The 14,251-nt window shown below is 49.6% G+C and overlaps 1 protein-coding gene across 1 annotated transcript in view; it reads right to left on the bottom strand.

The window, feature by feature from the left end:
• Positions 1-2,714: 2,714 nt before the first annotated feature.
• FAM20A (family with sequence similarity 20, member A) overlaps positions 2,715-14,251 on the bottom strand; it is a 64,695-nt gene continuing 53,158 nt past the window's right edge. Inside the window, exons 5-11 of the mRNA XM_006886398.1 lie at positions 13,662-13,754; positions 12,338-12,453; positions 11,389-11,569; positions 10,311-10,420; positions 9,848-9,929; positions 9,074-9,133; positions 2,715-2,961 (exon numbers count right to left, since the gene is read on the bottom strand). Of these exons, the coding sequence (XP_006886460.1) occupies positions 2,715-2,961; positions 9,074-9,133; positions 9,848-9,929; positions 10,311-10,420; positions 11,389-11,569; positions 12,338-12,453; positions 13,662-13,754 (889 nt within the window). The remainder of the gene's footprint in view (positions 2,962-9,073; positions 9,134-9,847; positions 9,930-10,310; positions 10,421-11,388; positions 11,570-12,337; positions 12,454-13,661; positions 13,755-14,251) is intronic.

Below are 14,251 nucleotides of genomic sequence, written 5' to 3'. Positions count from 1 at the left end.
TGATTCTAGAAGTCACCACTGGGTGGAGATCATGTTTATCATCTCTGTGCCTCTCACGAGGCAAGATTGCGGTTTGGTTTTCTCTTTCACTCTTCGTAGCAACTTGTCTTGCCAGTTAGGGGAAGGTTAGAGTGAGTTCTTAGAAACTCAGCCTCCCACCTACCTACTCACACTGTGTATAATTCCTTTTCTTTTCTAGATTGTTGCCTCTGCTAAGTTTTTTAACATCATCCAAGACAACATTTGTTTCTTAGGCTGTTGCACAAACCTAATTAACACTATTCTGGTGGAATCTTGTTTTCTAGTATTTTTTACAAATGAAAAGTCTCAGTTTTGTTAGTACAAAATTTTACAGTGTAATAAAATACGTGGATAATTTACATTTTGTGCATGTTGTGGTCAAATTGAAATGTAAATGTTAACTCATCTAAATTGGTTTGAGGAGAGAGGGAGAAGGTACTAGTTCATCCCTCGTTTTTTCAGATGGCACTGTAATTTTTCATTTCTGCTCTGAATTAATCATGTCTTTCTTGAGGTATCTGAAAACCAGCATTTCTAGACAGGTGGTTGTGTTTCAGATAAGCTGCAGCTCACCTGAAAGTTCTAGAAATGGACAGCGCAGACAGAATGGACTTGTACACCAGCTTTTGCAGGCTTTACCTTGGATTGTTTGGCTTTTATCTGTCCTATATGTTCTTTCCAGACTCCTCTCCAGGAGAACTGCTGATTAGAAAGCTCTTTGTGGAATTTACTTAAGGAATTCTGCGGCATTAATATTTGTCTATTAAAGGGGGGCGGACTAGGTTTTTTGTTTATTTTTTGGCGGCTGTTTTAAAACTTTTAAAGCAACCTATAATTTCCTAAGTCAGATCAAAGATTGAGTGCCTGCATTATAGAGAAAGAATAGACTTAATCCCTAAATTATGTGACGTTAATATCTTTGGGATTTTGTACCTCAGAGGGGATTTCTGTCTGCATGTTTGTGAAGAGTGAGGACCTGTGTGTTGAGTCTGTAATTCATAGAACACACCTGTACCAAAAAAGAACCCACCGTCTTGGAGACAGAGTTCAGGGGCAGCGGGCCAGTGAGGCAGGGTGGGTGCAGAGCGGGCGGGCCAGAGAGGCGGGTTGCTGAGTTCCTGTTACTTAACCTAAGAGGACTGTGGACACATTGTTTGAGTCCTGGATGGCATTTCTCATTGCACACTTTTGTACCCTGTTTAGTGCCCTCTCTTTCCTTCATGCTTCTGGTGTTTGAACTTCTGTCCTTTATTAGAAGAGAAGCTGGAGCATGAATATGAACCTGTCGTTGATGTTTTCAGTCTTTAATTATGGAGTATGAAGCAGCACCAACCCCCCCTCATTAAAATAATTACAAATGCCAACAAGTCATCAGGGAAGAGATGTAATACACTGGTGGACTTAGAGATGAAACTTGGTTTAGTCCTTTCTGAGGGAGGCACCTCTTGGCATATGCCACGTATCTTCAGAGACCCCCATGTGCCAGGGCAGAGCGAAACCAGTTCTGGTTACTCTGGTGAATGAGAGGAGGACAGTGGTGGGGGTTCTGTGGGGCTCCTGCTCTACTCGCGTCTCAGTGCTGGGTCTTCTGCCAAATCACAGCACTGGCTGACCTCACCTTCCAGACTTCTGATTTGATCTTCCTGGAAATGCCTTAAGTTGCTATAGATGGCTTATTTTTTTGCCACTTGACATTTTTTATTAACATGAGCTTGTCAGATCCCACCTAATATACTTAAAACACTTCAAATGAAAAAATCTTTTTGGGTAATATTCTGAGTAAATCCTTATTTTTTTTCTTCATAAAAAAAAATTGGTTTTGGAGCTCTGGTGGCCTAGTGGCAAAAGGCTGTGCTGCAATCCCGAAAGTGCTCAGTTCGAATCCAAGAAGCTCCTCACAGAAAAAGGAAAAAAAAAAGTTAAAAAAAATTGTTTTGTGCTATCGATTCAGAACTGACTCCTGGCTGACCCTCCAGTGGGTTTTATAAATCGCATGGGAAGGAACTGCCCATCTTTTGCAGAGAAGCTGATAGATTCAATCCATGTGCCTTTAAAGTGGCAGCACAGCTCCTTACCACCAGAGCTCATTGAATTTGTAAAGTAAAAATTTTAAATTCTGTGGCCTGTGGAAACTAGTCTCTTGTCAGATAAATGGGTAGGTATGAGAAGTTACTCTTCAGACCGATCACTTGGGTTACTGTATTTGGGTTGAGCCGCTAGGACTAGAATCCTAGCATGTGTGAGGTCTCTTTTGTAATTATTTATCCTGCTTGTGCACCAGAAGATGTAAGTGGGCCAGGAATTACCCTTTTACTGGAAGGATCTGAAGGATGGTTCACTATCCACGCGCTGTCCTTTATTCCATCTGTTACAGTTAAAACTCTCCTGGGAACAGTGGTGCCAAGCCTGAGCTGTCTCCACATTCCCACGGCAGAGGAGTAGTCTGTGAGCTCGAAGTGTGCTCTCTGGGAGAGGGAGCCAAGGCCGCACCCTAGGAGCCACACACCAAGGAATGAAGGTCAAATTCAGTAGATGTCACTTGTCTTGTGGTTTTTTAGAAGAGGCCTGATGCCTGTCCTTCCTGAGCTCCTGACTTCCTGCCACCAGGATCCACAGGTTGAAGTAGGAGTGGTCGGCACTGGGAGTCCACTGCTGGCCTCAAGTGTGTGTCCTCTTGTTGGACAGTCCAGTGCCTAGCTTGTCCACTGAGCCTGGCCAGGATCTGGGCCGCCGAGGACGACGTTCTCCTCCCCGTGGGCCTCAGCGCACTCCTGTACTGTCTGGAGGATGATGTGGAGTCTCCGGTCCAGGGCCAGGAGGTGGGGCTCTGTCAGGACCGGGCTGAGCTGGTCATCCAGCAGGGACTCCCGCATCACGTCGCTGAGCTGGTACTTGGGCTGAGACAGCAGCTGCAAGTGCAAGAGCGTTTTCTTTTTTATCCTGAAAGGACAAAGTCACAAAGACCCAGTAAGCAAATGCGAAAAAACCCGCACAGAAAAACTGGCCCAAAGTGGCTGCTTTTCCCACAGATGGTGGCTGTAACTCAAGTTCCGAGAATCTTCCCCAGTGTCTTCTCAACCACATTTAAACACAAGGATGAGATATGCTCATTGTTTTTTAGCCACTGGCCCACTTTTGGACCCGGATCTTAAAGGGAACGCAGATGTAGCACAGCCGAAGTCATGGCCACCCTCTCCCTCCTGCCAACTCACCTCTATTAAATCCTGTTTCTGTAACCCCTGCTGGGGTGGCCTCCCCCTGCCTCCCCCAGGCCCTAGCTTGTCCATTTAACCTGGTCAGTGTCTGGTCTGCTGGTTATTGTCAGACACTTCCTGATGGAGCTCTCTACCCCTCCGGGGGAGCTCTGCTGGCTTCGTGATACAAAGAGTTGCACCACCAGCCCAAAGGCACATGGTTTGAATCCACGAGCTGCTCTGTGGGAGAAGGATGGGTGCTCTGCTGTGTAATTTACTGCCTCTGAAAACCCAGTGCAGGGTCCCACTGTCCTCCGTGGGACATAATTCACCTGATGTCTGAAACAAACACGTGCGCATCCTGCCATTGCTCGTGTCCTCAGACAGACAGGGGCCTGCACATTTGGAGGCACATTTTGAGGTCCTGCTCCATAAAGACACAACTAGCAGTCCAGCCGGGATACGGAGGAAACAGCAGTGAGACTCCTGGTCAGGGAAGCTGCAGCCTGGCCAGCAATCACCACGGATGGAGATTTGCCTGTGCACTAGATGCGTGCGTGTAGGTCACCATGTGAGGGTGGTGATGTCCTGAGAACACACCACTGGGGGAAAGTATGTGGACAAGGAGGACAGGGGAGTGGTGACAGCAGTGGGGCCACTGCTGCTCTGGGCCCTTTGGTCCCCGAAGTAGACATAAGAGCATTGGGGAAGGAGCTGCATTTGGAAAGGGGTGTGCAGAAGGTGAGTGCGGCCACCACTGATGTTCTGCAAACCACCTCTGAGGGGAATGAGTAGCCAGAGATGCTTGCCTGTCAGTCTGCAAAAACAGGGCGAGGAAGGGGGTGGCTTGGAGAACAGTGAGCGAGGGTGCAGGATTTGAGGGATTCCAGAGGCCCACCTGCCTGTCTGTGTCCAGAAGCTGCTGTTGCTGCCCCAGACCCTCCATTTCTAGGTTTTGAGGGGAGGGAGATGAGTGCCAGAAGGAAGTGCCTGAGCCGGCACCTCAGGCGGGAGAGGAAGCAGTCTCCTCCTCATGCACTGTCCCTTTTCTTCCCCCTTTCACTACCTTCACATGGGCAGCACCGAGTTGGCAACCAAAGGCCGTAAAAAAGGTGCTCAATGCCAGCCATGACAGGCTCGGGCATTGAATTATTTATGGCAGAAACGAAAGCAAGGATCTTTACATGACCTTGCTCTCCGGTGTGCCAGCCTGCTGGTGGTCACAGACATATCCTCGTGGGCTTGATGGTCTGGCAGGTGGGACCATCACAGCGGATTGTGGTGAGACTAAGGGCTATAAAAATGGTATGAGCCATGGGGAGGGACTGAGAACGAGGATGGTCGCCCAAGGGTCTACTGAAAGTAACCAGAAGTGGGCGGATTTGGTGGTTGCTGACAACAGCAGAAAAGATGTGACTATACTTTGGGGCGAACTTTGAGAAGAATCTGAAGTCAGAGCAACAGTACTGTCCTCGGGGGGGGGGGCACTGCCTACCTTCACAAGAGAAAGGGGTGGACCCCATCACTCTGTAGGACTAGAAATGGGGCTGAAGTAACCTGAAGGCTAGGACCTTATGGGGGACTGGTGCCCCAAGTCGAGGTCATAGGACATTGAGGGCAAAGCAGCACAGGTACTACCTAGCTTTGATACAGGAGCAGAATGCACCTTTCCCTTTGGAAAGTGAGCAGTTTCAAGGATCCCCCCTTGCAAAAATGGCAGGGATGGTAGAAAAGGCATCTGTGAACAATCCTGACCTTAAAAATCAGGGGTTGTCAGTGCCTCTGACGACCCGCTACATGTCAGGACCCTTGAAGCTGTGGTGGGGAAGAGGACCTGCTATCCCATGCACAGTCAAAAGAACGAAAAACTCGTCTTGGCGGAAGGGCATCCTGGGTGCTCCTTTGAGGCAAGGAGTCTCACTTCAAGCATGTTGTCAGGACGGACCTGACCTTGGGAAAAGACATCATGCTGCGGGAGGTCAGAGGAAGAGGCTTTAACAGTGGTCACAAGCCTAGCAGAGATCGGGCAGCGTTCACGACTGCTGTTGATAGGGCCTCTCTGAGCCAGCACACTCCTAAACCACATCAAGTCCTCAATACCAGAATGCATGTTCGGGGTAATACCCCGAAGGATGGATTTACACTACATCTCGGGGACAGTGCCAGCTGTGATAAGGGCAGTGAAAGCTGCCAGGGACGTAAGCCAGCGAAGCCAAGTGCTTCTAGAATCGATAGGGGAGGAATTGTCCAGGAAGCTCAGGTGCTTTATTAGCCCTCTGCAGCCCTGTGAGGAAACCAGACGGCTCCTGGACTGTGGCTGCAGACTTCAGAGACCTTAACGAGGTGCTTTCCCCCATCCTACCCCATCCCAACCAGAACATCTCTCGTCCTGGACATGACCACCACCTCCGGTCGTGGACACACACGACCACCACCTCTGGTCCTGGACACAAACGACAACCATCACCAGTCCTGGACACGACATCACTGTTGGAAATTGTTAGTACTGACCTGGGTTGCTAGGGACCCAGCAGATTTCCTTGCTCTACTACTGTGTGTTGGTCACATTACAGTGAGGCTATGTTTACAGCTCAAAGAGATTTTTCAGTTACAGGCTGGTCTAGACAATTCTGAGACTGGACCGTGAACCCTCAAAAGGTACAGAGGATGAGGAAGTTGAAAAATTACTAGAGGTGGATTGGTGAGGCAAGGCCTGCACTTTGCTGTATTTACAGTTGATAAGTTCTCCATTCTCAGGATGCAACAACAGGCCTCTGTGACGTCAGCTGGGCTACTGGAGGGTATTTATGCCCACTAAGCACAGTGCTTGCTTGGCTCCACCAGTCTCGGCACCAGTAGTCAGGAAATTAAAAGGCGCATTGCCATGGGAAAGTCTGCTGTTAGGGACCTCTCTAAAGTACTGAAGAGCACTGGTGTGTCTCTGGAGACTAAGGTGCATCTGATACAGGCCACGGTCTTTGCCATCACTTGTTACGCATCAGAGAGTTGGACGATGACTAAGGAGAATAGAAGGAGAATTGATGCCTTTGAGCTTGGTGCTGGAGAAGAGTATTGAGGACTGCTAGGAAAACAGATTCATCCTGGAAAGGGTCAAACCTCAGGATTCTGAGGTTCCATTTAACATACTTTGGACATATAAGGAGGGACCAGTCCTTGGAGAGGGACTTCATGCTTGGGAGGGTGGAGGGACAGTGCAGGAGGGGAAGACCCTCTATGAGGTGGATTGATTCAGTGACTGGGGTAATCAGGATGGGTGTATCGGAGATGCACAGGACAAAGCAGAGTTTAGGGCTGTTGTACATAGGGTCACTATGAGTCGCAAGTGACTAGACGGCACATAACAACAACAACAAGCACAGTGCTTGGGAGAAGGATGGGCAGTCTCTTCCCATGCGATGACTTCCTTTGAGGGTGAGCTATGGGTCGGTTCCGACTTGACGGTACACAACAACAAAGTTCGGAGCTGAGGAGCTCTCGTGGTATAGTATGCAAGATGCTGCACCGCTAACCAAAGGGTTTCACATCTCTGGCGGTTCAAATCCACCAGTGGCTCCTTGGGAGAAAGATGAGCAATGCCTACACATTAATTAAGATTTACAGCCTCGGCAATCCAAGGGAAAGTCCGCGAAAGAGAGGATGACCCCCAACCAGGTGGATTGCTACAGAGTCTGGCAATGGGCTCAAGTGGGTCAGAGGGTGAGGACTGCACAGGACAGGACAAGGTTCACGCCTACTGGTCACAGGGTTGCTGTGAGTCATACTCGACTCAATGGAACCTACCAACGGGTGACCCTGGAACACATGCTGAGTGAAATATCTCAGTCACAAAAGGACAAATACAGCATAATGCCAATGTTAGAAAAGAGGACTGACATCAGGTCTGGGGGAAGACTGAGAAAGAGGGGATAAATAATGTATACTGTGTTGAAACAGATGATGGAGAGAACTGTTTAAAAGGGATCTATAATTAGATACTGTTATGACAGGAGTCCAGAACAAAGGCTGCATAGTGGAGTGGACTTTGGGGGGAGGGACTGAATAACAATGAAATAACTTTTACTTTTCAAAGAGAAACACGAATTGGGCGGGGGAGGGGACAGAGAGAAAAGGGCAACAATGAATGAATGGAAATCCAAAGTCTCTGTAAACTTTCATTAAAATAAATTTAAAAAACCTCCAAAACACCAAATATCCTCACCACTAGGCCAGTAGGTAACAGGATAGATGGAGAGAAGTTTGAAGATGTTCAAGGTTTCGTCTTACTTCTGTCTACATAAATCAATACCCTTGGCAACAATAGTCAAGAAATCAAAAGATGTGGTGCCTTAGGGAGTCACCTGTGAAGGACCTCTCCACGGTGCTGAGAAGCAGTGATGCCAGTTTGAAGACTAAGGTGCTACTGGTTAAAGCCATGGCCTTTTCATTGCTTCCTGTGCACCTTAAAGCTGGACACTGACTGGGCCGACTGAGAGTGAAAGAGGCTTTGTGAGGCTGAACATGGCGACTCTTGCTTTCCAAGATCTCGCTTCCATTCTAAAGTGAAATCATTCTCATCACCTCTGCCGAGGTGGCCTTCTCAGTCCAAAGTCCTTGTGTGTAGCTACCCTTGTTCACAATAACCACAGAGACCCCTCTCCGTCCCACTGGGGGCCGTGGAAATTGACTCGGCTCCCCCACTGCCTAGGATCTGCTTGAATTGAAGTCTCCCTGACTTACTCCTTTGTCACCACCCTGGAATTACCCACTTCTTTCTTTCATCCATCTCACAAGGTCCTCTGAATTTGGAGGCAAATTTCAAGCTACTGGTACAAGCTGGGATAGTTTTGTGGCGTCATTTGTGCTCCAGCCATTGCAATCATAATACCACACATGGTGGGGCCCTGTGCTTTTACCCTGGCACTGCTAAGGGAATTGAAAAAAAAAAAAATTAAAAAGAAGCAGCATTTTGAATCCGCCAAAAGATTACACTGAGCGGTGTCTTCTAGGTGCAGTAATGAGGCTAGCTGCATCTCCAACGTCCTGGATACCACCAGCCTCCAAGCTGTTTCCTGCTAACTTTGTAATACTCATATATCAGAGTCCAGTATCAGGGAGATCAAAGTAGGACAGGCCCAATCCTGACTGTAGGATGCTGAGCTCTTTTTATGTGTTAGTCTGACTTTAGACTCAGATGGTTAAACAGCTTAGTTTGTCATATTCTGCTCAGGGAGGGAATCACATTTAAATCAACCTGAGACGGTGATTAAGAATATTCATGTTCTGTTCTGAATTTTCAGCTGGAAAGGAATGCCATTGTGGTGGGTGTGAAGCACCAATTTATAATTAGTTCTGGATGGTGCAGGTGGACAATTTGACAAGCCTGGCTGGAACCCTGTGACTTAGGGAAGTAGGTTAGATGTTCCCTAGAGAGAAATGGGAGCTAAGTAAAGGCCTTAGTGTTTCCTTTCAATCTGATCGGAGTTTCGGAGACTTTAATCAGAATTTTGCTTAGATGGTGATCAAATAGTACTTCGGAGCTGCTTTGAGTGGTGGGTGAAGCTGGGGTCTGATTACTAGTAATCAAAGCCTGCCACGCTCTGCTTATCCGAGTGGGCTCAAGATTAAAGTCTGTGAGTGAAAGGTTTAAAAGATTAGATTCCAATTCAGTTGCTGAAAGATAAAAAAATGTCTGCGAGAGAGATGCTGCTTGGGAGATTGTGTATCTGGAGTAAAGCGTCAAAGTAATTCGTGTCACGGGGGCCTTCATCCCATCCATCACCCAGACAACGGAAACCGGAGGAAACCCTTCCAGGATCGGGCGCCCCTGACTGTTAACGCCTCTTTAACTGGACACTTACATGCAGCACTGGGAGAGGGGGGAGAGGATGGAGACCTCATCGTGGGAGTGCCGTCCAAACCTAGGAGAGGAAACAGGTGCGCGTGGGCAGCCAGCCAGGCTCTCAGGTCCTTAATGTTCATGCCTCTTTACCTCAACCTTTTAAAGCAATCACAGTTCTGGGTAAAACGCCAGTGATCGCTGGCAGCTGACACACTAACCTTCTCCTAAATCTGATCATAAAAGACTCTGTCCAAAGATGCGAAAACTTGTTGCTGTGGAGTTGACTCCAACTCAGAGGGCTCCTACTGGACAGAGGAGACTCTGAAGGACTGAAGACTGTCCCTCTAGGGTTTACAAGGCTGCGGTCTTTACAGAAGCTGATGCCGTATCTCCCGCATTAGGCTGGTGGACTGAAACCTCCAACCCTCTGATTCACAGCCAAGCACTTAAACACTGTAACATCAGGGCTTCTCTAAGGATGTTAAAGGCAGGCAGTTCCTTTGCTAGTTCATTCATTCACTGAGTAAAGCCAGCCACTGAGTAATGCCATGTTCTCTGTCTCTGGGAAAGAACCATCTAGCAGAAGATGACAGACAACGTCAGTCTGTTTCTCTAGGGGCACGCTAGTGCTTTTGGCTGGAGGATAATAATAAGGTACTTAACAGAGATCAAAAGAAAAAAGGAAACTGAAATAGGGCAGGAAGGAGGCAGGGACTGGGACAGTGGAGGCCCTCCCTGTAGAGGCCACTGGTTTCCCGAAAGAGGGTTTGGGGGCACAGGAAGTCAGACTTACCCTCTGGCGTTGTCAAGATGAATCAGGAAACCATCGTCTCCAAATTTGGTGAACATCTCATAATGGTGGCGATCCATATTTCCTGTAAAGGAGAGAAAACGTGGATCCAGGGCCGCGCCCTGTGGGCACCTGAAGGCAGGATTCCTCATCTCTTGGGCCTGTCCCCGTCCCTCGGCCCTCTCCTGGTCAGCGACATGTATTGTGTCCTCTCTTCCTCTGTGGTGAGGGGAACACTGGCTGCCTGCCTACCTCAGGCCCCTGGGCTGTGAGCCTGCCTCAAGGGTGACAACCCTTCAACACGTAGCCCTCTGCTAACTGTGGCCCTTGTGGACTTCACAGCTGCAGAGCATGCGGGAAGTGCCCGCATCCCACAGCACGCAGGACCCTGGGTGGACCCTGGCTGGCCACTGCCAGTCCCAACTCGGCCCCCTCACCGCCACGTGCCCCAAGCCCCAGGACCCACCTATCAGGAAGTCGAAGATGGCCATGTCGATGATGTTAAGGAGCCGGTTGCTGTTGTTGTAGGGGTAGATCTGTTTGACCGTGTCACAGTACAGCGGGTTGACCTCCCACCTGAGGGCGACAGGACGTCCTGGGGCTGGAAGAGCCAGGGGGGCCCTTCCAACACCTCCCTTTCCCAGTCGTCTCCTGGGCCGGGGGCGGCTTCTCAGGTGGAAGCTGGGACATTCAGGAGGCTGCAGACTGCATGTGGTGAGAAGGTTCCAGGTCCCGTCCATTTCCCAGGCACCCCTCTGTGTGGCTGTTGCTGGCTGGGTACCACACGCCAGAAAGGTGGGATGAGGTGGGCTGGAGAAAGCTGGTGCCGGACAACACCACCTGCTTCCTCTGCACCTGCTCTCACTAAAGCTTCTGGACCCCCTCACTGTCAGCTGAGAAGGCACTGTGTCATTTCTCTCTTGTACCTGGTCCTCTGCTTAAAGGCCCCCATCACACCTGGCTGACTCTTTAACTTTTACAAGCCCCTTGGGATAGTCACGCTTTCCCGGAATCCTCTAAACACTTCTCTCCCACCCTAAGCCGTCCTGAGTGATGGACTGATTCATTCAGCCAGATACTATTCACTGAGCACCTACTACATGTGTCAATGCCAGAGGCACCATGAACAAGATGCACATGGGACCCACTGAGCCTGGTGAGCCTGGTGTCCCTCCCAAGGGCTGCTCGTGTGTCTCTGTTACAGCAGTGATCACTCTACGAGGCGGTAATCTCCTCCCGCCCCACTAGACCGTGGAGCTTCCTGAAGGTAGAGGTTGTCTGTACTTCTGCATCCCAGAGAAGCTAGCGTCGAGTACATAGTAAAGTCTTAAAAACGAAGGCGGGGAGAGACATAGGCCAGCGACTGGTCCCAGTATGATCGGTGTGACTCAAGGCAAAGAAGGACTGAGAAGGCTTCTGGGGTCCCAAGGCCAGGTTGGCTGCAGGTCCTCAGGACAGCCATGGCCACACTGGGTGTGTGTGTTTGTGTGTGTGTGGTAGTTGTCAAGCCCAGCACATGGCTTTGTAAACAAGGGAAGACTCACTCCTCTTTTCCTGCCAACGCGTAGGACCGGATCCAGGGGTTGGGCACAGCCAGCCTGGGGGCCAGGTTGAGGGACGGCAGGAAGGCCGAGAGCGAGCCCTCCAGCAGGTGAGGGTTGCCGCAGACAGCGTACTCCGTCTTGCACATGTACGGGCATTTGGCGAAGAAGCACACGTTGCTCGCTAGGAGAGGGGGAGGAGACAGAGGAGGTAAGAAGGGGGCTTCGCAGGGCCTCATGCTCCTGCCCTAAGCAAGTCATCCCTAAGGAGGAAGGGGAGACTTGAATGTCCAGCATGGAAGTCGAGGAAGAGAAGAAGGACAGAACCATTACTATTTCCAGATATGGGGCCGAGTGAATTCTACTAATGTAACATTCACAGAGCCAATTTTCAAATGTCCCAGAGAAGAGGAAGTGGGGGACACAGCCTGACTGTGTCCTAACTGTTGCTGGTGTGTACCTTCGAGGCAGAACCAACTCACGGCGACCCTCCAGCAGGTTTTCAGAGGCAGTAAATTACCCGGGAGTAGACTACCTATCCTTCTTTTGCAGAGCAGCTGGTGGGTTCGAACCACATGCCTTCGGGTTGGCAGTACAGCTCTTTACCATTAGGCCACCAGAGTTCCCTATGTCCTAGCTGTATGATTAAAATAGTTTTTGTTACTTTGGATGCATAGCATCTAATTTCAGGGAGGCCAAGTTGCAGGTTCAATGCCAACATAGGGTAGTTAGCCTTGCACATAAGGCCGTTTCTCTTTCAGAATTCGTCTTCTCATCAAGTTGACTGGGTGGGGGGGTGTATGATGACGGCACACACCCGTCCCCTAATGTGACCCTCACACACATACTGTGTGTCCCACTGACAGGGGCCAGGCCACTGCTGAATGTGACGGTGGGCACACTGGCTACCATGGCCTTAGACCCAGAATAATCGCTGTGGCCAGTGCTCTACCTGGAGAGACAAAGAAAACACTCTGCAGGATTTCGTTCTTGGTGACCTCCAGGATCTCCTTGGTGACGTTCACTAGCTTCCCCACAGTCGGTGGGACCCGTCGGAAGTCCAGGATCCTGGAACAGAAGGAACCATGTTCAGATCTGAGGGATGGTCAGGGAGCGAGAGGGAGAGGTCCTGGCCCCGGGTCACTGCACGTTCTCTGTTGATGGCTATTGCTGACTGGACCCAGCAGCTGGCTGCCGGGCAGGGGAGGGTCTCTGCAGGGTTGAGCTCAGAGTGGCCAGGACAATCCCAGATCTTAAGGGACAAGAGAAGGGGATAGAAATTCTGTGAAGCCTTAAGGGGCAAACCTTCCCACCACCCGAACTGTCCCAGCTGGCAGGCTAATCCTTCTGAACATGGGAAATGTTAGTCAAAGCTGTACTCTCCTGGGTTCACAAGGGCTCTTTAGAGTGTTAAAAATTCGGGGGAGCTCTGGTGGCCTAGTGGCAAGGAGCTGCAACTACAATCCCAGAGGCGCACGGTTCGAATCCACCAGGTGCTCTGCTGGGGAAGGAGGGGCAATCTCCTCCTGTACCAGTCAGATCTGATTTGACGGTACATGCACGCAAAAATAATAAAATTTAAAAAAAGTGTTAAAAATTCACTTTGAGCATTAAGCCACAGTGTTTACAATCTCTTTATGTGTGTTTGAAAGTTGGACAATGAATCAGGAAGACCCAAAACTGATGCCTTTGAGTTATGTTTCGGGTGAAGGATATTGAATATGCCAAGGAACAAAGGGATCTGCCTTGGAAGAAGCCCATCTAGAATTCTCCTTAGGGTAGAAATGGTGAGAGTACTCTGGACGCTCGTACTCTGGACAGGTTCTGAGGAAGGACTAGTTTCGGGAGAAGGACCTCCCTCCTGTGGTCCAGGGATTGCACCTTGAGAAGCAGCAGCCAGGCAGACAGAAGGGCTAGAAGTTTAGAAAGGTACTTTCACCTCTTAGAGGCATATTCTTTAGACCCCTCGGATAAATGAGAACAGGGACATTATCCCCATTTTCACAAAAAGAAATGGAAGCCCAGGTCAACAGTGTACACAAGTTGGCAAGATGGGCAGGACGGGAGAGGTAGCGTCCTTGTAAGTCATTCTTCCCAGGACAATAAACACCTTACTGTTTCTCCATCCACAGGGCTGGACAGGACATGCTGGGCTGAAGGCATCACAAAGCAAGAAGATGAAGAGCCCCAAGGAAGAAATGCCAGAGAGGACCCACCGAGGGTCTGCCTGATGCCCCCCTCTCCCCGGGATTGGCCAGGAGCCAGCTGTGCCCTACCTGTCCAGGTGGAAAGCTGCGATCTCAGCGTTGTGTCTCTGGAAGTCAATGAAGTAGAAGAAGTCCTCAGGCGTCTCCTCATCTCGCTGCTGTCTGGAAGGAAGGCAGGAATCACGCCCGGGACTCAGATCTCAGTGGTCTGAGAGGTGAGCTGGTGAGCTGGCGAGGGGGACACGGTGAAAACGTGTGTGTGTGTGTGTGATGAGGGGGCAATGGTGAAAATGCGTGTGTGTATTCACATGAAGAAATGGGAAGGTAACATATCCAGAACCCGAAATGGTGAAAACATACATGTGTGTGTGTGTGTGTGTGTGTGTACTCACATGAAGAAATGGAAAGGTAACACACCCAGAACCTGAAATGATGAAAACGTGTATGTGTGTGTGTGTCGAGGGGGAAATGGTGAAAACGTGTGTGTGTGTGTGTGTGTGTGTGTGTGTACTCACATGAAGAAATGGAAAGGTAACACACCCAGAACCCGAAATGATGAAAACGTGTGTGTGTGTGTGTGTGTTGAGGGGTTGAGGGGGAAATGGTGAAAACATGTATGTATGTGTGTGTGTGTCAAGGGGGAAATGGTGAAAACGTGT

The sequence above is a fragment of the Elephantulus edwardii genome, unplaced genomic scaffold (assembly GCF_000299155.1).
Source record: "Elephantulus edwardii isolate Elephantulus edwardi_28Jun2011 unplaced genomic scaffold, EleEdw1.0 scaffold00048, whole genome shotgun sequence".
NCBI classification, from domain to species: Eukaryota; Metazoa; Chordata; class Mammalia; order Macroscelidea; family Macroscelididae; genus Elephantulus; species Elephantulus edwardii.
This window is presented reverse-complemented; position numbering and strand designations above follow the sequence as displayed.